We start from the raw sequence: 27,356 nt of genomic DNA on the forward strand, positions 1-27,356 counted from the left end.
AACTGCTACCTGCATGGAAGAAATAAGTAAGCTTGTTGTTTGAAATACTCCTGCAACAAAAATACTGGAATTACTTTCATAATCAAAGGGTTTGAATTTCCCGGTAACTCCACCCACACCACAGAAAATGGCGTGTGTAGAGACCTTCACAGGACATCTCAGCCCTAACAGATGGAATAACAAGAACACCTTTACCATGTCATAAAAAAATTACTTCCCTCAAAGCATGATCATGTTCATTGTTTTCAGTGTGTATAATAACATAAGTATGAAAGCATCATCATTCAAGTTTAAAATCCACTATTCATATTTATTCTCTTCCAGCAAGAAAAAACAGACACCTATCTGTACAATCACAGTAGTCCCATAAATTTTACATCATTTCACTGAGCACTAGTATCACAACTGAAAAAAAACACCAAAAACAAAAAACCACAAAAGGTCAGCTATAGCAACTCTTCTGTAATAGATTATCCGCAACACCTTTACCAAGAGAGATAAAACTCCTATGGTAGAAAAAACAGAAGTGAAAGAACATCTTTGACATGTACATATTGAAAAAAAAATTTCATCTTTATTTAATAGTATCGCAGGTCAGGCTTACACCTCCATAAGAATTACATAGTCAAGTCTATATTCCATTAATATAATTTTTTAAATACTCAGAAAGAAGTACCTAGTGTCACACTTCTAACAAAAAATAATTTTCTGTTTCAATTTTAGCCCCCTGGCATACAGCTTCTATCTCATTTATATGTACTGCAATACTAATTTGTTAGTGGAAGTTTGTTACCAAAATCTGGAGAACGTATCACCTATGTGCAATAAGCACAGTGCAGAGTTTTTCAGGCTTTACATTACTTAAGCCACTTTTTTTTTGTTTTGTTTTTGTTTGTTTGTGTTTTTTTTTTTTTTTAAAAAAGAGATTAACACAAGAATAACTTGTATAGGAACAAGAAATTTTGTGAGATGTTCTGAGATGCAATAGGTAGTCCTAAAACCAGACAAAAACAGTACCGCATGTAGCAGTTCTGAAACCTAAAAAAATTCTTAAGTACTTCTTAAAACTTTCTTCAGAAATGCCTAATACTAACATTCTCAAATGATATTTCATTTTAGAAATTCACATTTTCAAACAATGAGAAATATACTGTCATTTTTTTTTTTCATGTGGGGAAGTTTTTGGTATTGACAGTGCTGTTTAATGAAACAGGATAGCTCTCTTATGGGTTCACAGCTGCCTGTACCTGCTTACCCTCTCGGATGCTCATGCCCTTGCATCAGCTCTGCTGCCGGGCATGCCTACTACCTTCGTAAGCTCACCGCACAGCGAGCTCATCTTCCCAGCCCAGCAGGCGTCATTTCTAACTCCCCCCACCCCATACGCAGAGATCACCCAAGTCAGAAGAACGGGGCAGAGATGGGAAGAAAGCAGCAAGCTTTCTGCCACTGGCTCCTTGCAACAACAGCAAGCTGCTGGATAGATAGACCCCTTTTTGCATAGCTTAGCCCACAGCTCGTGATTGGTTTTCACAGATGGCAGGCAAGCAGCTGGAGAGCTCACAGATGCTTTCCCACCCTACACAGCACTCAGCTCTCCAGAGCTGTATGAGTATCAAGTGACACAAGCCTTTTATTTTAAGCCCTAACCAGCAAGGCAAGTTCATTTCAGAGCGTTTATTTCTATGTATTTGATTCATTCTCAGTTAAGCACTCTGAAACCTAAAAGAAACAAACTTATTCTTATTTCTTGTCTAAATTAGCCCTCCAAATACCAGTACTGTTATGATATTTAAATACTTAGATAATATTAACAGTAGCAACCATTTTTGTTTATCCTTCAAAATGCCATAACTGTGTTCCAGATCAGATTATACACAGCTCAGACATTTTCTCTACACCTAAGCAGGAAAGCATTTTAAAAACAAATATACATTTGTCATTCACTGTTTACATTTTTTCACTATAATTTTGTAACCTAGATTCTTTTTAAAACTTACATTTTCACAGTTTATACAAAAAACATTCTTACTCCATTCTTGTAAGTTAACCAAACTGGTACGAGATGGAAGACCAGCTCAGTCTTTCTCACAAAATCTATTGTCAGTTTAGAAACACGGGAATTGGACGGGACCCACAAGGATCATCAAGTCCAACTCATGAGCACAGACTCATGAGTTAACCTCCCTGAAAGACAGATATCTACTACCCAAACTCTCAAAAACTTAACATTTTTAAAATAATTCTGTATTTTTACAAAACAGTAACTTCTGCATAATGTCAGAAGCAGCTATAAACTCTACATAGACAAAAAGGTATTTGGATACAACACTGCAAGGAAACTGGACAACAAGCACAAGTTGGTGACTGAAGACCACACCAGCAAGATAATCTTTAGGAAACCTTCATGCAGAACAGGCATGATGGAACTTCAAAACGCACATTGAGGGTGGTAGTGGTGGCGTTACAATACAAAACAGAGGGGCAGAGAAGAGGGGAACACTAAGCTAAGGAATCTGGGAAAACCACTGGGGCAAAGCTGCCCATAGCTCTTAAAGACAGAAGAGGTTGTTAAAGACTAGATACAGTAAGTAAAACAGTACCTATGTCTAAATCCCAGACGAGAACAGTTTCTTATGCACTAGCAGTCTGGACTAGAAGAACAATGACAGCTGAGAGACAATAACAAATTTGAACTGTAATAACAGTTATTATAATATTTATATTTTTAACATGTTATAATATTTATAATATTATAACGTGTATATAACATATATAATATTTATAATATTATAACAGTTATTAAAATAATAAGTAATAAAGACTTAAATTTCTAGAATGACAGAAGTGTGTAGAAGTGGAACAACAAAGTGAAGTATAGATATGGATGATAATTCCACAAGAAAAAGTTGTTGGCTTTTTTATTGCAAATACAAAAAATTACATCTCTGGGGCACTGATGCTGCAGTTCAAAAGCTCAAGTAAAACAGTAAATACTGTTTTGAAAAAGACAGTATTTAGGACAGCTTCAGCAGTTCATTCTCCATGCCCATTCGATTTGCTCTGTAGATTCATGCCAACAATGGAGTGCTCTGGTGAACACAACTACCTGGAAGAGCACCTCAAGACATCCAAGAAGGAATGTATTTGTTCTCAGATACTGGCTACATTGGCCAGCATGAGGAGAGGAAATGTAGGCATCTATAGAGCTTCCTCCACTACAAACGTGAGGTTTGATCTCTCATACTTTAAGCTATGTAACAGTTACAGTCAGGTTCATTGGAGAAAGAATGTTTGCATCCAGCTTCAGAAATGCAACGTTTTCTTTTTTCTAGCTTCAGAAGGATAAATTCAACTGGAATTTGCTGTTATTTGATATAAACAAAGATTCTTGTCTGTCATTCATTATTTGTATGTAATCTTGTCTTTGTCCCATAAATATAAAGGCATATTTGTATTATCTTTGATGGATGCAAATTACCAGCATTTTTAAATAATGATACTGACAGTTTTAAAAATTTGCTTCACAGCATCATACTTGCTATCTCTTTCAGCAAGAAGCATCACAACTCACTGGAAGCAACATTATCAGTTTTGATTTATTACTTAACCTCAATGGAATGGCTGAAGATTTTTACCAAGTACAACGTGGGTTAAGATACAAACTTAACACATGAAGAAGGTTCCCACAAAAGAAGTCATTCATCTGGAATTTGCAAGTGGACTTTCTGCTACATTAAAAATAAAACCACAGCCACCACCCCTTGCCTCAGCACTGCCAAAGCAAAAGGAAAAAAAAAATCAAACAACAAGAACTACAGAAAATGGAGTTATGTTACAACTCAAGTTAGGTGTCTTTAATATCTAGCAGCACACACACAATCTATAAAAACACGCATTTTACTGAAAAGTTTTTCAGTCTAGTATCACATAATTCTATTTGTTATTAAAGAAGTATATTAATTCTTGGTTACTGGACTCAAATGGCAATTAAACACAATCAAGCAATCAAAAAGGCTCCATATCCAGCTACCAATCCCTGGTCACAAGTTTTTAAATCAAATTTAAGGTTTAAATAATGTATTCAAAAACAAAAAGCAGCAAAATAAACAAAAAAGTGCCTAATTCAGTTGAATTCAAGATCTATTACATCCATTAAAATTTATATATATCTACTCTAACTAATGAAAATTAAACATCTTGCTTAGTTCAGTAAAAATTTATCACTTTAGTAACCAGATTAGATTGTAAAATCTATTAATTACTAGAATCCAAGAAAAATATAATTTCACATACATCTTTTTTGGTATAGCAGTTACATATTATTGCAAAGATTTTATTGCTTCAGTAAAAGCCTCTTTTGAAGTCAAGTGCTATTGCAATTTTGTATTAATTTGCTTTTACTTGCATTCATTCTTTTTACATAAAATGCTAACAGGTCAAGTTAAACAGAACACCACAACAATACAGAAACTGTTTATGCATCTTATGATCTGACTACTAATTATATTTTCAGTTTCTATTTCCAGTTTGGTAGAGTGCTTACTAAGTAAAAAAAAAAAAAAAAAAAACTTGCATGCTCTGGAAATACAGAAATACCCTACAAATGCTACTCATTTCTGTACCGCCATTGTCTTTGGTAAGTATTTAAATTACTTTATGCAATGGCTCTCTCAATAACTACAGAGAGAGCATAAAAATGACTGATATTTAAAACTCCCACCTTGATGCAATTTGCTTTTGGCTTTTTCACATTACCTCCATCCATTATGTTTGTATTTTTAGTACCTGAATCTTATATATTGAAAACATTACTCACTACAGTACATTGGAAATCTGATGTTCACATTCCCTAACATGTTAGTCATTATCGTACAGGCATTAGCTGATACCATTTAAATGTATACATAGATATATTTAACCTTAAAATGATATGCAAATATATCATCTGCAAGTATCAAATGAATAATTATCTTATACTGAAATGTTGACCAAAATGTAGAAAAAAACGTTCTGCATTAGGCACTTTTAAGTTCCTATTTTATTCAAATCCTCAGTGTTTGTCATGATAATCTACAGTTAATCTAAAAAAACAAAACAAAACATTTTTTTATACATGTGAAACATGTATATGACAACTAGTAATACAAATTAAAGCCTGAAGAACTATCAGTGATATAACACCTAATTTCATATCAAAATAGAAGTTCACCATTTATTTTTTAACTGCTGTTTTTAATCTACCAGAAACATCTGAAAACATGAGTAATACAATACATACTACAAATCAAATTGTGCTGCTTTTAAAACATATACACACACACTCATATATGACAAGTCAACTCACAACATCCAGTAATTTGTTAAAAAGCTCATTAAATGTATTACTTGTTTTTTTTTTTTCTATTTTGTTTGCTTTTCTTTTTCATTTTTTTATATAGAGAAAAGAAAAAGGCACAAAATAATGAAATCATACAGCTGACATTAAGCCATGGTGTTTGTATGTACAGCCAAGCATTTGAAAATTGTACACAACTAACTTTACAAAAAAATTACAGTCTGTACACATTTAGTTTCTGCATAGTATAGTGAAGCTACATAGAGAAGCTGCACTAGTATTTAGAGAAAGACTAAACTCAGGGAATTGGCAATCGGACCTGGAGCCATTCACTTCTACCAGTGGCTCAGGTCTGCAGTAACTGAAGTTAAACATTTGACAGATCCTCTGTAGTTTTTATCAAATAAGTTGGTGCCTTCAGTCCAGTTCCTGGTGCTTTTGTGATGTGGTTATCTATCCACTATCACAAATGAGTACTCCCATTGGCAGCCACTGTAAAGACTGAGTGAGCATGGAGACTGAACAAGCCTCTTAACCTTTGCTACAGAGGTCTCTCTCTAGCTCAGGGTTTGCAGCGCTTTGGTGGGGCAGTGTGGTGAAGCTTGCACTGCTGCTGCTCACTCTGTACCTGTTCAGTGGACACAAAGAAGACTTCAGTTTCCAATGCTGTCAGTCTGAAGAGTTTCACAAATACTGAATTTATCTTAAGTAAAAATTTATTTCACCTGCCTATTTACTAAGTTTGCCTATTGAAGACATATTTTAAAGAGGAAACCAAAGAAAAGGACAGAAACATTAAGGAAGGTTAAAATCATGAACAAAACAAAACAATCAAAGCACAACAGCTTGCAACACTTAAGGAAAATCTCCTTCTGCAGCAATAAGATATCTGTAGAACAATACACAAAAAATGCTTTCAATATAACTTAAGAGAACACGCTGCATATCAACCCCAAATACGGTGTTATGCACTAACTTGAAGATTATTACTTTAAAAGGCTCCTAATATACCTGACATTAGTAGCTTAAACAGAATTGGTTTGCCTGACACATATCCTTGAAAAGTAACTAGAGTGAAACATTCAGTGCATTTTTGTTTTATGTTATTAAAAATAAACCAAATGCACTATATAATAGAACAATACTAGACAGAAATGCACAAAAGTAATATAACTAATTAGATTCAGTACCCTTTGTTTTCAATAAGGAAAACAAAGGATTTATTTTCTAAAGATAGTCAGTAGTTGGCCACAAGTTTTCTGGGATGTATTCTTGAATATGCATCCCCGGAAGACCTTGGCCTTTAAGAAGGGCCAAGTTCAAAACAGCATTATCACTGCAGAAGACGTTCTTACCTAGCAACAGGTAAAAAGCAAATCATGGAACAGTAGAGTTGGTTTTCTCTAGGGTCTCACTCAGGATAGCCAGCAGCAGTTTTGATTCATTCAACTTATACTCAGTATATTCAGCACAGATATGAGCATTTCCATCCTACATTCTTAGCTCTCATTCTATTTAGAAAACAAACAAAACATAAAATATATCCCAAAATTCTATTCAGTTCTTTCCCTCCTCTTTGCTACTATTTAATGAACTACACATAGCAAACTTTCTGAAGTACTTCCACAAGAATGTGAGTAACTGTACTGCCAAAGTTGAATACTATTTAGTCGAATGAGCTTTGTTATAAAACCTATTGCTAACATTCTGAGACACATATGAACAACTTAGTGATCCCGACAGATGAACCGAAGAGAAAACAGGATATTTAGTAGCAGTACAATACTCAGAAGTTATGCACTGTGTGTTGGCAATTCGCTTGTATGAAGGATTTTGAGATCTGTTACCACTACAAAGTCAATACCGCCACCTAAGGGTGAGTATGAAGTAATGTGTTTATTGCCAAATTATTTACAGAAATATTTAAATAAAGCATAAAAACCTGACACCTGTTCAAGTGCCTTTACAGAAAATACATATTTATGCATAAGAACATAACTTGACTTTTTTCTGCCTCCTTTTAACATCAAGCTCAGCACAAATGCTTTACCTTAAGAACAGGATTTGAAAAACTAAGTCAAAATACAACAGTTCTGAACAAAAGCAAAAATTCTATTAAAGAAATAGGGCTGTAACACCTAGGTTTCTGAAGAAATGATCAAACTATTCTATTTTGTTGTAAAAAGAAACACAGTGAATGTAACAAAATGGAAGCTTCTTGAAAAATTAACTTTTCAAGACTGCTTTTAATATTGAACAGATGTCTCAACATTTACAAAAGTGTATTTTCCCATATCTCAACTTAGTTTTGTTTACTGAGTGTGTTTTTAAAGCATGGAACATTATTTTTGTAGTACAATAGTAGTTTTTGGTACATCAGTAGCATGGTTGACAAACTTAAGTACTATAAATACTTCATCATGATTAGTGCACAGTACCAACATTATCCATATGAAATTTTTGCTTTAGAAAGTTCTAATATAAAAAGATGAAGTACCATTGTCCACGGCTACGATATTCAGTAGAGTGACCAGACTCAGTACTGGTGTCATATTCAATATGCAGTAAATAGTCCTATATGTGCTCAATGTCTAACCACACTTCGAAGGAGAACATGAGTTTTTAATAATAATAGTAAAAAAGGAAAAGTCTGGAACAACTACAGTTCTTTTCAAAACCTCAAAACAATCAAATACTCTAGTTAGAAAGTATCTTGGGAAAGTATTCACAAATAAGCATGGTAAAATGATACCTTTTATAAAATTTCTCTTAAGTAGAACAACATTTTGAAGTAATTATATATTAAAAAAATGAACTAGGTGAGGGAGAAAGTAAGTCATATTAAGAAAGGATGTTTTTCTTCCAACCCCTTTTTCATTTATCAGTGGAAAAGTGAGATTTCTATATCACAGAATCACAGAATTTTCTAGGTTGGAAGAGACCTCAAGGTCATCGAGTCCAACCTCCAACCTAACGCTAACAGCCCTCCACTAAACCATATCCCTAAGCTCTACATCTAAACGTCTTTTGAAGACTTCCAGGGATGGTGACTCCACCACTTCCCTGGGCAGCCTGTTCCAGTGCCTCACAACCCTTTCAGTGAAGAAGTTCTTCCTAACATCTAACCTAAAACTCCCCTGGCTCAACTTAAGCCCATTCCCCCTCGTCCTGTCACCAGGCACGTGGGAGAACAGGCCAACCCCCACCTCGCTACAGCCTCCCTTGAGGTACCTAAAAAGAGCAATAAGGTCACCCCTGAGCCTCCTCTTCTCCAGGCTGAACAAGCCCAGCTCCCTCAGCCGCTCCTCGTAGGACTTGTTCTCCAGGCCCCTCACCAGCTTCGTCGCCCTTCTCTGCACCCGCTCAAGCACCTCGATGTCCTTCTTGTAGTGAGGGGCCCAAAAAACTCCAGTAGTTCACATTACCAGATGATGTAGTGTATATGTCTGACTCTCCCCCTCAAGCAATTTGCCTGGACTAAACTCAAAGCAGCGTACTTTCTCCTCTCCGCATGTTTGCACTGTTGTCATGCACAAAGGATACACTGTTGAAGTAAATGGTTTGTAGATGATTCATAAGAAAAAAAGGAGAATTGATTTCCAAACAAGAACAGGAGGAAAAAGAAGAAAAAAAATCTTAGTAATACACATAAGGATGAATAAATCAAGTTATGTATCTAATATGATGCGATTATTCAGAAAATGTAAGAGTTAAGTTTATTTCGTCCTACGGATTTTTATACTATGTTGATTCCAGTCAGTGTTTTAAAATGACATGATAAGTATTTGACTATTCGCAAATATTCCATTTTTTTGTTAGTGAGATCATCAAGATTATCTAAGATCATCAAGTCCAACCATTAACCTAGCACTGGAAAGCCTACCGCTAAACCAATGCCCGTAAGCACCACATCTACACTTCTACTGAATCCCTCCAGGGATGGTAACTCAACCATTTCCCTTGGCAGCCTGTTCCAATGCTTCACAACCCCTTTCAGTGAAGACATTTTTCCTAATATCCAACCTAAATCTCCCCTGGTGCATCTTGAGGCCAATTCATCTCGTCTTATCACTTGGTGCGTGGGAGAAGAGAATGACCTCCACCCCAATACAACCTCCTTTTAGGTAGTTGTAGAGAGCAGTAAGGTCTCCCCCAAGCCTCTTTTTCTCTAGGCTAAATAACCCCAGTTCCCTAAAACACTACTCATAGTACTTGGTCTCTAGGCAAGCCACGTTGCCTTTCTTCTTCAGACACACTCCAGCACCTCGATGTCCTTCTTGGCCCAAAGCTGAACACAGTACTCGAGGTGCAGCCTCACCAGAGCTGAGCACAGGGGGATGATCACCTCCCTGGTCCTGCTGGCTGCACCATTCCTGATACAAGCCAGGATGCCGCTGGCCTTCTTGGCCGCCTGGGCACACTGCTGGCCAGGTGAGTTTGGTGAGTTCAGGTGAGTATGGACCAACACCCCCAGATCCTTTTCCTCTGCACAGCTTTTGAACCACTCTGCCCCAACCCTGTAGCACTGCATGGGGTTGTTGTGGCCAAAGTGCGGGACCTGGGACTTAGACTTGTTCAACTTCTGACAGTTGGCCTCAGCCCATCAATCCAACCCGTCCAGATCCCTCTGTAAAGACTTCCTACCTTCAAACAGATCAACACTCCTGCCCAACTTGGTGTCATCTGCAACCTTACTGAAGGTGCACTCAATCCTCTCATCCAGATCATTGATAAAGGTATTAAAGAGAACTGGCCCTAGTACTGACCCCTGGGGATGCCACTTGTGACCAGCCTCCAATTGGATTTGGATTTACCTTCATTCACCACTACTCTTTGGGCCCAGCCACACAGCCAGTTTTTGTTTACCCAGAAACCCCTAAATAAGCTTAAAAATAAAAGACAGGAAGGGAAGAAACCATAGCTGTAGGAATGCTGTTATTCTCACACCACCTAAAACCTCAGCTATATCTGCACTATTCTTTAGTAGAAATTCATTCTCCTAATCCAAATTTAATTCACCATTAAAGAACAGAGACACTAGGTGGAGTAGGGCAGTGCAAATCTGTAACTCCCACCTGCTATGTTCTGGTAACCACTGCTTTTATAATTTTAGCCATTAAGCCACTAGGCTAAGGAAAGACGGTGAGAAAGAACTCAACGGTGCAGAATCTACGTAGTTATGAGGAAAAAGATTCTCCCATTTCTAAAATGTGGCTGCCAAATCTCTGTCTATTCATAATGAGGAAATGGAGAAGCTTGTATAAAACTGCTTCTGGGGTCAAAGCTTCCATTTAGGTGTACAGTAGCCACTAAGTTGTTCTCCATCTGCCACAGATAAGTCAAAGCCTTTTAGGATTCCATTCACCTAGGAAAGACTACAATGAAGAACAGTTTATTTTCATCAACAATTCAGATTAAAGTACAGCTCCATGCCATTTCTCAGTCTAAATATTGCATGTTAATTTGGAACAGTTTTCTGATTTTTCAACTGAAGTTAAGTACTGTTACTCTGGGGTAGAAAGACTGAAAGACGTTGGTAAAAAGAAACAAAAAACAGATAATGAAATTAACCAATTCACCTTCCAACAGCTTCACTCACAGTAATCATTCATATGAATGATATGAATCATTCAATCATTCATCATTCATTCATTAAATTTATGCTCAGAGTACTCAATTCCAGCCAAGACCAGAAAACAGTAAGTCCAACAAAAATCAATCAAGAAGGTAGAATGTTCCCCAGCTTTCTCTGGACAAAGTTATAATCTGTTCTTCATTTTACACTGAATTTGTGAGATACTTTGATTATATCAAACTTTTTGGGAACAGATAAGGAAAGACTCAGTGTACTTCAGACATGCTTCAAAAGGCCTGCAAATGTTTTTGCTATGTTTCTAATTTGGGCAGTATGCTTCTGAAAGAAGGCTTTACATTTAATTACTTTTCTATTCAAAGGACGGAGGAAAAATAAACATATTTTGAAGAGATATAAACAGTTATGCAAACAACCTTGTGTTGTAAGCCTTGCGATTCTTAACTTTCTCCTCACATATCCTTTCTACCTATTTATTATTTGTAGCTTTCACCTATTACCATTACATGATCAGGATTTCAAAAAAGAAAGGAGTCTATTTTTCTGTGAAATGCCGAGTATATTAAACAATCAGAACATAAATTCTTCCCTCTGTGTTTCTGCTCAGCAGTCTGATAATGGAGTTACTTAGCAACAGATGAAGCAACTGAACAGTGTTCACTGATCCACATTTCACTGTAAAGTAACACTCACAAAGGCATTATTTAGCTGCTGGTTGCCTCTCGATAGATGTATTTTTGAAGTATAAAATCCATTAGCCTGAGACAAGCCTACATGAAATTCCAGCCATCATGTACCATCTGTAATGCACTCTAGTTCGAAATTAGTACAAATTGCCCGTAAGATTCACATGATTTTGAGCACCTCTGAAAAAAAGGGAGAAAGAAGAAAAAAACAAAATATGCAGACTTCGTATACAGAATTTACATGAAAGCAGTGGATGCTATTTACAAAGGGAAAAACATATCTTCTTCCTAAGCAGACTGACAATCTGTGTACTTCAAATAAACACACCAAGGCTGTATGTCAAGCACACTTTTCTTGGTACAGAAAAAAAAAAAAAAGAAAGAATATTACGATTTTGAAAAATGATTTAGGATGAAAACATACGCACACACTTCTGCAAACCACCTATAAGAGTAGGAAATGAGATGTGCTACAGCAAATATTAACAGTGATTTTATTCTAGAAGGCAGTCTTGAAAACAAAAGCAACCCACAGAAATTAATAAAACAAGCAGTCAGTTAGCATTTCCAATCAACCCTTACTTCTTTTTAAGGTAACTACACATTATTAAACAATTCTTATCTTTGTTTTACTATGAAAGGTGAAAAAATGTTAGTTTACAATAACAAATACAGATTGGCTTCCTTCATCAAGTTAACTGTTTTATCGTTTCAGAGATTAAACTCGCACAACAGCAAGATTTGAAAATATCCTGCCCCAAGCAAGTGGAAAGACCATCATCTTCAGTAGAAGTAGAAGCAGACTGCTGTCTAGTGGAATCATTGAAGAACGCTTTTTTTTTAAAAAAAAAAAAAAAGATTCTTCACCAGACAGGACCTGAACAAAGCTGAGCAAGCTAAACAGTTTTCCAAATATTTATCTTTTTTTCTGAAAATTAAGACTGGGCAGTAGCTTTAAATAAAATTAATTTAAAAACTACATTCACAAAAAATTGTGCAAGGAGTAAATTTTGGTAAGTTACTTGACAAGCATTCAGAAGTGATGAAATAATTAAAAAAAACTATTAATTTGAGAGTAAGTATTTTTGTCTTATTTCTTATGAAAATTTAAAGTTACATTTCCAATAATACCTGTGTATGGAAATAAAGCTTAAGTGAAGAACATCTTTCCTGGTTGTCTTAAAAATAAGAAGATCCTTCCTGTGTTCCATTGCAACGGAGAATTACTTTTCGGATAATAAAACCACAGAGCTTTTAAGTGCTAAAGATTAGCTTGGGTTAGATTTCAGGCTATATAGAGAATACAAACTTCAACAGCAACAAGTGTAAGACAAAGATGGTCAAATCAATATCTTGTCCACATATTTTGCAGTGATCAGGCATATATGTAGCTATTTGCATATACTGTACAATTTATATTCACATAAAATTGCATAACCTTTCATGCAAACCTTGAAGATGCACAGGTTCGTCCTTTTTCAATGAAAAATTTTGAATTTCCCTACCTTTCTTCAAGTTAAATTTTGTAGTAGCAAGCTTTCCTCTTAAGCATCTCAGACCTTTCAGTTCTTTTTTTTTTTTCCCCACCCTCCAGGTATCATAACAGATATTACAAGGACCTTTTCTGACAGACTGAAGAGTTTGTTTTGTTTCCAAGGGGAGAAGGGGACTAGGAACAATACAATTTTTCTACTTGTGAGCTTTTTTGAGATTCCTGTTTTGGCCACTGTCTCCTGTTTCTCAAATTCTTACATTTTTTTGTTTGTTTGTTTTTAACTTTAGTTTTTTAAATAGAAGCCCTTCTCAAATTTCTCCAATGAACTGCCTTAGGCATTAATATATTTGTCTATTTGAATCCAAACACCCGATGAATCAGTGTACAATGTTAAAAAACAGCATATATAACTTATTTGTTCCACTTCAGCCGTTTTCAAACCAAAGGTTACAGCCCTAACAATAAGCTGAAAGTTAAGAATTCAGCTGCAGGCAAATTCTTCTACTTACATGCAAGAATAAATGCATAAACCGAATGCTCTACCATATCATTTAGTAGAAACTGACTCTGAACATAAAAAAGCATTACTTCAGAGATCACTTACTATAATTAGGACAAAAGATACTTGTATTACCCCTCAACAACTTCTTTCTACTAGTATGGACACACTAATGCATCCTGATAAGAAAATGTCATATTTCAAGAAAAGAAATTCAGTGTTTTATTTGTAGTCAAGAACCCAACTTCCTGAAATCTTTAAGTTTATACAAATGTATATTTTACTGTAGAAAAATATATTGGTATCGATGAAAGAAACACTTCAATGAACTAAATGTTCTCCTACACAAACATCTCCCAAACTGTTATTCCTGGAATGTCATGTCAAAAAGAAAAATTTTGTATGTGTCTGGAATAGCATTAGTTTAAAATGTACTACAAGTCACCTTCTGAGCTATCTTTGTAGAATCAAAGTTGTTACAGCTAAAATAAATTTGTAAGCAGCTCACTGCCAAAAAGCAGTGAATTCAGACAGAAGTTTTAAACTGATGAAAAGAGAAAGTTTTGACAATGCAAATACCATAGGAAAAAAAAAAAAAAAAAACACAACAACTTGACATGTACTTACTAATTTGTTTTCTTGCATGTATATTCTTTGCAACTTCAGACAGCCTTTAGCTATAATGATCATTCCTTCATCTGAGATCTTGTAACACTGCCCAAAATGAATGTCTTTCAATTCTCTGCATTTTGAACCCAGCTGCAATTAATGAAATCAAAGCAAGTATTTAAAAATAAAGAAAAACAACAGTATTGACTGAGATAGGAAGTGTTGGGAGTTAAGATTTTTGTGTTGTCCCATCCCCCTTTAAAAATGATCTTTATTTGCAGATTTTTAAGTACTATATACAAACAAGAAAGATTATAATTATACACCTGACAAAGTGACATTGCTAACTACAGTCAACAAACAGAAGCTAAAAGCTGCACATAGAAACTACGTAATTTATAGGGTATATTTAAGCAAATAAAAATGCCTGCATACTAGACCATCAATAGGACATATGATTTAATATAACTACTTCATAGCTGACCCTACACACTACTAATAGAAGAATGAAATCTTCTTGCATACCTGAAAAGTCTCAATCACATGGTTTTGCATTGCAAAGAATGCTATTTTAATATCGGTTCCAAATAGTAACTAAGTCCAGTAAAACTTCATGAGCCAGAGGTAAACTGGAGATTTCACTTTGAAAGGATTTGATCTCTGTCTCTATAAAAGGTATATATGGTCTCTAGAAAATGTATGCCCTTATTAAATCCATGAAACAGTTACCTTCCTCCTCCGTATCCCTGTTTGTATTTGCTAAGAAGCTGAAGGACTAAACATATGAAAGTAATGTGTGGAATGGGTGGTTACCTGCTTTAGGCCTTCATCGGTGAGTCTGTCTTGATTGCCTACATGCACTTTTTGAAGAAGTGGACACTGAGAGGCAACTGCGATGATGGAGGTGTCGGAAAGCTGTTTACATCTGTAAGCAGTATACCTTAGTAGTCCAGGACATTTACATGCTAATATGCATACTCCTGTATCAGATACATTGCGGCAATCAGAAATATTGATTTCAGTAATATTCTGGCTTCTTGATGCTATTTTTTCCAACAGTTCATCAGTGACCTGCAAGCAAAACCAAATATTCAAATTTAACTTCATCTATAAGCATCTTTTATTCCATTAACACAAAACTACTGTTTCTGAGATGTGTTTGCATATGCTACTGAAATAATGGAAAGATATGCTTTATGAAAAACATATTGCTATAACCAATTTTGCAGCTAACTTTAAAGAATTTTGCTCCAATGCTTGCAGTCCTCTTCACATTCTATAGGAAATGAATTTCACCCTTCAGAAGAGAAGGATTCTGTATCAGCACTCTACTTACCTAAAGTAGCATTTTCAGAGGAGTAAAAGATTTACGTGTCTCTGAAATGCAACAACTTTTTACTTAGGCCCTGGCAATCATCCAAAAACTGCTTGCCAACCAGGAAATACTAGTGATGCAGGTGACAATGGGTTTCTTAACAATGGAAAACAGTAACCCAAGGTACCAGTGAACAAAAGAGAAGAGAAGGAAAGGACACCATAACAGAAAGAAAGGTTTTTCATTAACAGACATTTCCTCCAGTGATTTGCTCAGTTTAAAAATAGAATACTTGTACATTTTAAATGTTAGCAGATGAAAGACCACTAAATCAAAGATACATCCACTATTTTCCCAGAGTTCCTTTGAAGAACAAAGACTCCATCTGCTTTGTGCCTGCACATATTGTTAACTAACATGCCAATAATTTTAGAAGATGCCAGCCCTACAAAGCAAGCAAGAAAGGTAAGATATTCTTCATGCTGAAGCATGTAAGTTTAAAAAAGACAAACAAAACCAAACCAGGTAAGACAAAATACATTAAATTCCCTTGCTTTGAAAAGAAGTTTAATTTCAAAACACCTGAGGTGATATATGAAAAAGTCTGTCTAACAAAACCATACAATACTTTATCTGCCGTTTAGCACAGATGAGATTTAGCTTAAAGCCTGGAGACAGCAACAGAGAGGAACATATATCCTTTCCATTTTTCTCTCTTATATAGTCAAGAAACAAACACTTTCTTTGCTGCATTCAGACTGTTTTCCATTAGCAGCAAGTCTGATCTGTTTTCCTGTTATTTCATCAGACAGCTGTTAGCTAGAAAACATGACAAATTGAAAAAAAAAGCAAAAAACCTACCAAACAAATAACAAAACACATACAACATCTCTTCCAGCTTCCCCCCCCCACACACACACAAAAAAAGACACCAAGCACTCTCCACACAGGCAGAGTGTTAATAATTGTGCTTAACCTTGTTCAAGAGCTCATTGAGGAATTGCCAGGACAGGTTTCTTAGGGCAAAACTGATAAAATTCAATGAGATCCTAACACACCTAATAGCCAAAAAATCTGAAAAAAAACAAACAAACAAACAAACAAACCCTTTGTACTAGAAATAAAGCTACATCTCAAGACAATGAAGAGGGAAGTGATTTGACACATAGTACTTTTGCAACAAAAGGAAATGGATCCCTGGTCCAAGTGTGCTTGGGAGTTACTTAAAAATCAATCTAATACTTGTTTTTTTTCACAGTGTTTCACAATTATGTTAGTTAGTAACTCTACAAGCAAGACAACTTGTATGGTTTTCTATGAATTGGTGATCTGAAAATAATAACCCATGTACATCCTATGCCCAACACAGATGAACAGCTTCTTGAAACGGGAACCTGCAACAGTCATTGCCCTGCATCCATTATTTTCATAAAACTCCCAAGAAATTGTTTTTACAGACCTCTGTGATTAACAAAGTAACAAGAAGCCTAGATGAGTAAACAACACCGGTACCCTTAAACAACTTTTCCAAACAAGATAGTCTAGGCTCTGTAAGAATCTTACTAAACAAAATCCATGAATCTCAGAAATATTAAGTCTAGGATTGGCTACTATATATATATATATATATATATATCTCAAAAAGACAAAATCTGTCTTCTCAGTAGGAGAAGACATCACTAGCATCATCAAAACTTGTTAAAGTGAACAGAGCAAGGACGAACTGGAGAACCATTGTTCATACTAAAGCATCCTCAAAAATTACAAGTACATCTCTCAATCAATATAAGATCTGATAGCTCTTATGGATGTAACTACCACTACCTGACGTAGACCTGAGACACGTAACCCACTTCAAACAGCACTTGTGCTCATGCCGTTTAATGACAATCAGAGGAAACTAGTCAAAACAGTTAATATAAGGGTTCTGACATTTTCAGCCTCTAGTATGAAACTCACTGAAAGCAAAGGTACCACCACTTAATGGGTTTCTTTTGTTTGCCTTTTGTCAGAAGTACAAGTTCTGAGAACAAATGCTGAGTCATCCAAACACTATTTTTCCCCGATAATGCCTTCATACCTGTTGACGACTACTGAGATCCAGCTGCTTCCAAAACTGAAAATCTAAACACAGGTCACGCCAATATTTACACACTAGTGATGCTGAAAGGCAACGCTCATTCAGGGATAAATTGGAAAATATCTGTAAAGAGAGGGGAAAAAAAAAGTATTATTCATCAGAAGACATCATATTTGAAAGACAAATTTTTTTTTGTTATTAACCTGTCGTGTAAAAGATGGGGAAATATTAGCATGCAATGCTTGACTCTTCTAGAAGTTGCACCCAACTAGATGAGTCATGGACAATAACAAAAACCTACACACCGCAACAGCTGACAATATTAGTATGTCACATTGGTATAACCCAAAACAAAACACGTCCTACTTATGTGCTCATTTCTTAGACAAAATTTAGAATGTGCTTCTGAGATTGCACACTTCAAGAATTATAAATACAGTATTAGATCCAACTGTAGCCTGCATGGGTTATTTGCTAGCCATAGGAATCATGGAATCATAGAATGGCTCGGGATGTAAGGGACCTTAAAAATCATCTATACCCAACCTCCCTGCCATAAGCAGGGATGCCACCCACTAGATCAGCTTGGTTAAGGCCCCATCTAACCTGGCCTTGAAGACCTCCAGGGATGGGGCATCCACAGCTTCTCTGGGCAACCTGTGCCAGTGCCTCACTATTGTTACAGTGAAGAATTTCCTCCTAATGTCTAGTCTAAATCTACCCCCTTTTAGTTTAAGACAATTTCCCCTTGTCCTGTCATTATCTAACCAAGCAAAGAGTCCTTCTCCATCCTTTTTATAGGACCTCTATGTATTGAAAGGCCACAATGAGGTCGCCCTGGAGCCTTTTCTTTTTCAGGATGGACAGGCCCAGCTCTCTCCATATTTCTTCGTAGGAGAGGTGCTCCAGCCCTCTGATCATCTTTGTGGCCCTCCTCTGGACCTGCTCTAACAGCTCCACATCCTCCTTGTGCTGGGGCCCCAGCCCTGGATGCAGCACTCCAGGTGGGGCCTCACTAGGGCAGAGCCGAGGGGGACAGTCACCTCCCTACACCTGCTGCCCACCCCTCTGTTGACGTAGCCCAGGACGCAGTTGGCCTGCTGGGCTACAAACACACACTGGTGGCTGAGAACCCACAAGTCTTCTGTCCATGAGAACCCACAAGTTCTCTGCAGGGCAGCTCTCAGTGAGTTCTTCTCCCAATCTGTACTCAAAGAAGTAAAGAAAGGTGTTCTTGTTTCTTCTCTGGAGAAGGAACAGGAAGACCTCTCCTATCTTTTCAATTCAGTAAAGAAATAAAACATCATAAGGGCACTAGAATATCAGTTTTTGGGGAAAGGGGCATGGGATGGTGAAGTAAATCAGCAGAGCAAATCAGTGTCATACAAGAAAACTAAGCACAGAATTCACACTTTATACCCCATCAAAGCATTGATAGTATTTAACATAGAATTCACATTTTATACCCCAAGGTTTTGAGTGCCGTAACAGCCTGCAAAGCAAAGAATTAACTGCAACTTTACAGCAGGCTCATAAGCTGCTGTTGTTTTTATTATATTCAGTACTTCCTCAGAAGTACTATTGCTAAAAAGATTGAAAAGGTCTATCAAGACTTAAATGTGAATACACTCTGTAACCACAAACAAACTTTATTTTGCAAGTCATCCTGCAAAGAAAAAAGGCAATCATAGCATCAGGATAAATGTAAAGGAATACAGCCTGCAAAATGTGAAAGAGTCCTCCCACTCAGTACTTGGATGTCCTCATCAGTTAAGTAGAAGCACTAGGGATAATCTCAAGCAATGTGCTCAAGAAAACCTGAAAGTACTGAAAACCACCAAGGCCTAGAAAACACGAAAACATTCAGAGAAAAGATTAACTATCTTGGATTAAACTGTCCTAAAGAGGGAACAAACAAGAGAACAACACTTTCATCATCTTTGCAGTAGATAGGACAGTTAGTCTCAAAAATCATTAGATTTCTGAAGTAAGTAAAGGATCAGAATATAACACCCAATAACTCAAATACTTTCCTTCATTTTAGGGCCTCCTGAGAATGAGGAAGTCGTTAGCCATTTCTGAAAGATCTGACAGTGATAACACGGAAAAGTCAAATTCACCAACTTCTGCAGTTGCTTGCAAGATTCACCATTTATGACGTTTTCTCCTACCTCTAAAAAAGTCAGTCTCTTATGTAGTACTCCTTACCATCCTTTAGGAGTCTGCGTGGACCCTATCCCCCTGAAAACCTGTGCTTCATCATCACCAGAGTGAATGAGGGTTTCCCATCAGGGCATCAGTTGAACATAGGAGACAAATGTGGGTGAAACAATGCCTGTTTCCTCCCTTCGGTTCTTTGCATCGGTGACTGAGCAGAAAGCAAGGAGAGGGCTGTGATCAGCATCCAAAAAATACCATTATCTCTAATCAAGCTGGGAAAGAGCACTAAACAGAAAGACTTGGCATCTGATATTCCTATTGCAACAGTGCAGTTTTAGCCATTAGAAAAAGAAATCTCAGTTTGATGATTCTCTGCAACTCCAAGCTACTAAAGCAGTAGGGAACTTGAGTCCCTACTGTCAGCAGGAAACAGAAGACCAAACCTTTCAAGTTACAAAAATCTCTGAAGAGAACAAGGCAACATGATCCATGCTATGTTTGGACAAACATCAGACTGACTGTAGCTAATTCTCAGAAGGGATGCTGAGGCTGGCAGTGTAAGTTACTTTAAACTAGCCAATTCCTGCTACAGTGGGAAATAAATATGCTCAATTCTGAAAATATCACCTTTACTTTGAGAAACAAGAGCACAAAGTACTTAAAACAAGAACACAGCAAACAGAACTGGAAAGGCTGTTGCTAATCCAGCTGTCAATATAAGTAAGAAAGCCTTTGCATTATTTTTCTTCAAACTGCCACCCTACCAAAAGCTGAAGTCTACACCAAATCACAGACCTACTGCTAAGTCCAGCACGAGACAGCAATAGCAATGCGGAAACAAAAACGACACCAGCTTGATTCAGTACTTGGCATGGACAGTGCTTCTGCACAAACAATATTATTTGGGGAAAAAAATAAAAATAAAAATAAAAAAACACACAAACATCCAAAAGCATTCGAGGTCATGTTGTAGTCAACACAGTACGTATCTCCAGCTGCAAAGAGGAGCAGGGAGTCTGCAGGTGTTGCAAACTGGCTTATTAGAGAAACAGTAATGAGAGAGAGCCACTAGAGGGAAAAGCTGGTGCTGACAAAGTTGTGGCACTCCAAGTTCCGGCAGGGAAAGGCGCAGGCCCACAAGAAGTTACACAAACCATAGGTGTTCAAGGACCAGGTCTTGCTGCTGTATTTTTTATTTTTAGCCTGTAGCAGCTAGAGAAGCACCAGCTATAAAAGGATTCTGAATAATGCTGTGTAAAGCAGCAATTTCTCCTCAGAGCTCACGGTAGTTAAAAGAAGATGTACTGAATTATACTAAATGGAATTTAGTAGCAAATCCTACATGTACTCCAGTTTGATTGCACATTGCTGTTCCTTTAAGGGATCACCTTATCTGCTGGCTAAAATGCTCTACTACTGCATAAAATGATACAACTCTCTCCAATGATACCTTCATCACCCTTTAATTCAGTTTCACTCCCTAGATACACACAGATACTGTGGCAGCTTAATTGTCCTGAATTTTAAATTGTTTTCTAATTCCTAAATCTGTGTAAATACAGCAGAAAGCCAAAACCGTCCCTACTCCAAGCCTGTTCACTCAATTCCTGCCCGTGACAGATAACTTTTGGCAGCCAGTGGGTCCACAAGTCTAATTCCTGAAAATTGTGCTCCACCATGTCCTCCTGCACACCCAACATGCACATGCTTCCTCTCAGCTCCGTGCCTGATCCCTCCAGGTAAGTGCCAGACTGATATGTCCTTCAGCATTCTTGAAAAAAAATACAAGCTTAATGATCTGGATGCATTTTACATTTGTTTTTCTATGGGCAAGGGTCAGGGTTGGAGGATGCACAGTTCTACAAAACAAACAAAAAAACAACCCAGCTCCTGCTCTGCTCTCTCATCTCGCTTCTTTCCATTTCAGTTCCTAAAACGGATGATGCCAGTGCCTCCTGCTTCACCCCTTCACATGAGAACTGCAATTAGTGGGCTTTTCTTCCCTCTCAATGGGCACAAAGGGCCTTCTGGGCCTCTAGGCCACGTCCTATTTAAGGATCAACACCCATTCAGCATCGATGGCCTTATCATATCTTCTAGACATAGTTCTTTAATGTCAAGCTCTTGCTCGGAAATAAGTGTTCACACAGACTAATTAATGACCACAGTGAAAAGAAAATTCAAAAATGCAATACTCGGAGCAGCAAAAGTCATCCAGCAGATAGAGATGGCTCTCAGACCACATTCGATCTGCTGAACTCAAGCTGTCCAATTTTATTTCCCTGATAGGTGCAACCATACGTGGGTTTTTCTCCTGTATGGGATTTGTAAGCAAGTCATTTTTACCTTCAAGCAACAGAGCACAACTAATTGCACAGCACCATCTTCAGTGTGCCCACACACAGCTGTGACAACCCGTAATTCTGGATCAGATGGTAGTTCAACTCATTTAAAGCCAGCCAAATTAAATCCCTGCATGACACACTTCAGCCTGATCAAGTTTTTGTTCTGTTTTTGCCAACTTTCTGGAATAAATGTTCTGTAGGACAATGGATGGGAAGGGGATGAAGACACGAGGCTCCCTTTTTTGCGTGTAAGGTTGAACCTGATGACCTTTAAAGGTCCTTTCCAACCTGAGCTGCTCTACAATTCTGTAATACTAAGCTGCTTTAGAATAGAGTCCAACCAGAAAAAAAAAAAAAAAAAAAAAAAAAAAACAGAAATAAAACTTTTTGTGTAATTGTCTCCTTTACTACTGAGTCCCTGTGTGATGGATTTCAGACAAAAATCCTAACACTTCCCTGTTTCTCCATCGAGTGTATGATAGATGTTTCAGGCTGTGCATCCAAAAAGGACTCCTTTAAACTTTTTGTGCTAAACATTTGCATTTCAGCAGGAACAGGAAAAGAAAAAGAAGCGACAACAAACAAACACCAACAAAACAATAAGCCCCCACAGCTATATTTTCATAAAATGTTAAGAATTTAGATACTGTAAGTCCTAATTAAAGTCCTACCGTATTAAACCTAATTAGTTGTTTTTTTCTGTAATTTATCTGTAAATGTCATAAACTTGGCTTTAATTCAAGTTTCCCAGAAACAAAAACTCACTTCATTGAGCTTTTCTGTCTAAGAAATCAATCAAGTGCATCAAAGTGCACTTCTAATCAAAGAAAAAGCATGAATAGTAAAACCGCAAAAGTCATTAAAGTTACTAGGTAAAAAAGCATAATGCTAGAAACTTTTACTTGTTTTTTGACGTGGTATCCTCAGCACCAAGTTTTCCAAACTTATGACTTCATACAACACAAATCAAATACACATGAGTAGAGCTTAAGTATTTTAACTTATCAAAGGGAATCTTACCTCTAAAATAAATGATTTAAAAAATAAATAAAGTGGTTACTATTATTGAGTGCATAGAGCTAAGAAGCTTTTGCCTCACGAACAGAAATAAGAAAGTTTAGCTGAGGACTAATACCATTTTTAAAGATTCTTCAAACTTGAAGAACTACAGTTTTATGAACATGGGTAGACAGAGTATAGACCATAGGTTCCAGGACAGAAATAGATTATAAAAGGTGAATTCATGCACCCACTGTTTCTGTCCCTTTTTCTCCTTTGAAAGATCTTTCAATCTAACTAGCTAGAGGAGTAATGATTTCTGTAAATTAAGCTGTCTTTTCTCAGCAGAAATCTGTATCCAAGATGAACAGATACCTATGCAATTGTTTCCATTGTATTGTTCAAATAGAACCGTTTTGAAGCTAAAGTTTTCATTGTATTAACAAGAACTGTATATACAGAGAACATTAAAATGTAAACTCAAACGTTTTATGCTACTATTCATCACAGTGCCTAATGAACTTGGAAAATTAATTCTTGGAAAACTGCCCATTTTTTTCGTCGGCTGGGTGCAAGTATTTTGAGCAACTAATTGAAGCTTAATTATCAAAAAACAACTCCAAAATACCCTTTAATAAAAGTAATATGCTTAGAACATGACTTTTTACTATGAACTGTTAAACACAGTAGTTGTTAATTACAGGCATGCTGAAGTTAAGCTTCCGGTGGTTTTATATTTATGAGAGGTTGTTCCACTCTATTTCAGCAAACTAATGAATCATCTATCAACAGAAGATAAACAAAGGGCAGAGCAGTATTTGCGCAGTTTTTAAGAGGTTTCATCATTTATCCACACATAATCTCAACGGGATAAAAAGAAACACAAATGTCTCATGAGCACCTGAGTACACAAAGGAGATGTATGAACTCAAAGGACACATCTCTGGAAGGAGTACCTTCTATCTTGGCACAGCCATTAAGGAAATGGAGTTAAAAATGTGACAGTGACACTTTTTTCACAACACAAGCAACATTCTTATGGTAAGCTGCCACTGCTAGGAACAGTTTAGCTGTCTACCTCACCTGGGTGTCTGTCGCACTGAATATAGCAGCTACATCCAGAGAAAGTAGCTGATCCTGAGGAAGGGTTTGCAACGTTAGGTTGGTGTCTGGTTAGCCAGCTGAATCAGCTCAGTCTGCAATTACACAATTACCCTACAGAGCAGAAAGGAAGCAGCAGGAACATGCTGCTAGAGGTTACAAAGTGATAGACACTGCTCTTAGCAGCCACTCGCTAACAGACTGTCCTAGTTGCAATGCAAAACTCAACTTCAGTTTCTGTCCCTACAAAGTTAACAGGAGGCACTGATACCATACCTTTCATATTAACGTAAAGAAAGGGTGCCGACTAATAAACAGATCATCTTTACTTGAAAGAGCTGATAGTCTTAATCCTAGCTACCCACGCTGTCCTCACTAAAAGAGGCCTGTGCTGCTTGTGAATCACCACAACAGTTTAAGATGGAGATGATGAAACATGCCAAAAATCTGTTATAGAACAAACACAGACACTTCTGAACAAGAGAAATGGATAAATGCATAGGAAATTAAAACACCTTGCAATCACTTTACTTTGTATTCAAACAGTGCACAACTTGCAAGATTATTACCCCTTTCCGAAACACATATGGACTTATTCAAGGATGTAGAGCAATCCTACAAACGCCTAAACATTATTAGGAAAAGTTTTACTGGGTGTGCTAGGCCTCATGGCAAGGGTGAGTGTCAAGGCACCTGCCCTCAGGACTTCCTGACTGTCAGGAAACTGCCCTCAGTAACTTCATCCCAAGACTTGTCTCCCCCATCACACAAGTAATTAAGGTGAAAACCTACATGCTTACATGAAACCCAACTTTTAACACATGGCAAGGCAACTATGTGCTTTTACAATTCTGCAACAAATCACAGGATGTAACCAAGACATCTTTCAGAACTGTCCTATTGACAATAACATCCACAGTATCTTGGCTTCTACTAGCATACCTTTCTTTTTCTAAATATGCCCTTCCCACGCACTTCTGTAAGTTCAGCAAGTCACACAGCAACAGCACAGTGCGGTTAAATCTGGTTCACTTCCCTACTGCAGTCACAGAGTCACAGCGAGCTTCATGAAAACAAACCAATGGCACCGGGTTGAACATGGCTAAAGAATAAGAAGCTAATCAGACTAGTTAAGATTGAAAGAGCATTTACCTCTCTGCATCAACTGCAAAGTTGCTAAAACCTTTTCCATTCTTCTCAATACTTGAAACAACTTCTAGACAGCACAAACTGACGGGAACATTAGCTTAAGAGGGAAAAAAAGACAGCATTGCTACAGTGACTCTGAACTTGTGGATGAAGTCCAATCTGAGTAATGTATTTTGATCGCTCTCTGTGTCTTCTGACCAGGATAAAAAAGTACCAAGCTACTAAAATATGTATATCCATTTTTTTCAGGTAATTTTTTTTTTTAAAACCAAAGATCCTAGCTCTGGTCTGTCTGCTGACTTTTGAACCCTGACACCTTTCTTTTTTAAAATAGAAAATGAACCCTCCTCGTATCACTCAGATAATCTTAAATGCAGTGCTAGTAATTTAGTATCAACATTATCAAAAGCAAACATGCAATCTTAGTAAAGCAAGGAAAAAATGTGGGGAAAAAAAGTCAAAATGGGAAAAAAAAATCGAAAAGTTGAGTAAAAATTCAAGAAAAGGAACAGTAGTGCTCCAAATAACAATAATGTATTTATGAAAACCTTACACTAAATGAAATACACACACATCTTCCATTCACTGCACATTACCTCTAAGCTAAAATCGATGTCGATGCTGCAAGCAAAGCAGAAACTGTTCATGATTTCTCAAAAAAGAAAGTAGTAAATTGATAGAGAAGATGTCAAAAAGGTCAACTACTCATTCTAAAAGCTCCTTTCCTCGTTGTGGAGCAAACTCGAGTACACCTAGATCATCGCTGATAAGGCCATCCCACTTGTTCAAAAGGAATAAATAAATAAAAATCCCAGCACCTTACAAATCCTCAAAGACAGGAAACAAGCTTTGCCAAAACTAACTGTTCTCACAGTGTGTCATTTTCCAAGTATCTCACCAAAAAGTTTCCCTCACATCAAAATAAACATATCGTTTCTTGTTACACAACAAAGAACAGGAACACAGTAAAGCTTCTTATCGATTTTCTCACAACAGCAGAGTGTGTGCCAGTCTCCCCTTAGAACAGAAGTGTTGTTCAGTTTCAACAGTATCTTCAAGCTGTCATCACAGGCCACGTTTCCAGTCTCTAGGTCTCCTTTGATTCCTCTCCAATTTGTCTGTGGGCTTTCCAAGCAGACCCCTACGCTTTATGCAGTACTCCACCAGAGGCCTTACAAGCACCAGGCAGATGAGAAAATCTCTCCTTTGTGCTCCATGTAGACAGCTCCTGTTAATGCAGCTCTGCTAAAGGAGGACGTGTTCCCTCCACCTGCCTTGGGTGCTGCAGCAGCAGCGCACAGGGTGCGTATGCCTTTCAGTCTTGCAGATTGAGTGGGGTGGAAACAAGTGCCATGGATACAGGAGGACCCAGGACCCAGAAAAAGTATTACAGGTGATTAGAAGTATATGTAGAGATAAGATCCAGCACGGACAGATGTCTGTCAGTTGCTAGATACTTTATTTACTCTGGATGAAGAAAAAATACCTTAATTTTGCAAAAGAACAGAGAGTGGGCTGCAGCCCAGGACGATGGAACCACAAGGCCAGAACAAGAACCATATGGGAATTATCAGACACAGGCTGGGACTGACGCACCTAGAACTCGTAAAAATAGGTTAATAACTGCAACAGAGGCAGCAAAATGAGTGGTAAATTGGACAAAGGTAAAATATTGTCAGCGAGAGCCATAAGAACATCCCTCTGCTTTGCTAACTAGGTTAGAGAAACAGTTGCAAGTGTTTGGGCAAATAAACCCTGCAGCCAAACACAATAGGCCCTTGGTTGTCTCATTATTTGTAGACCAAGCAGCCCCAGGTATCAAGAAACATTTTACTAAGCACTTCCCAGTATGGAAAGGTAAATCAATGGCAGAACTAACGAGCATAGTGTAATTGGTGTGTAATGGAAGAGATAAGGAGAAAGACAGACAGAAGAGGAAGCAGCAGAAGGAAAAGGCAAGTTTTCTGGCAGCAGCCTCATTTAGTAG

General features: G+C 37.2%; 1 protein-coding gene across 1 annotated transcript in view; it reads right to left on the minus strand.

The window, feature by feature from the left end:
* Window positions 1-27,356, minus strand: part of FBXL17 (F-box and leucine rich repeat protein 17) — a gene marked incomplete at its 3' end in the record, with an annotated part of 315,190 nt that overhangs the window by 277,329 nt on the left and 10,505 nt on the right. The window contains exons 2-4 of the mRNA XM_084304715.1: window positions 17,616-17,738; window positions 15,034-15,291; window positions 14,239-14,370 (exon numbers count right to left, since the gene is read on the minus strand). Of these exons, the coding sequence (XP_084160841.1) occupies window positions 14,239-14,370; window positions 15,034-15,291; window positions 17,616-17,738 (513 nt within the window). The remainder of the gene's footprint in view (window positions 1-14,238; window positions 14,371-15,033; window positions 15,292-17,615; window positions 17,739-27,356) is intronic.

This window comes from Netta rufina (genome assembly GCF_964035555.1).
Source record: "Netta rufina genome assembly, chromosome: Z".
Classification (NCBI taxonomy): Eukaryota; Metazoa; Chordata; class Aves; order Anseriformes; family Anatidae; genus Netta; species Netta rufina.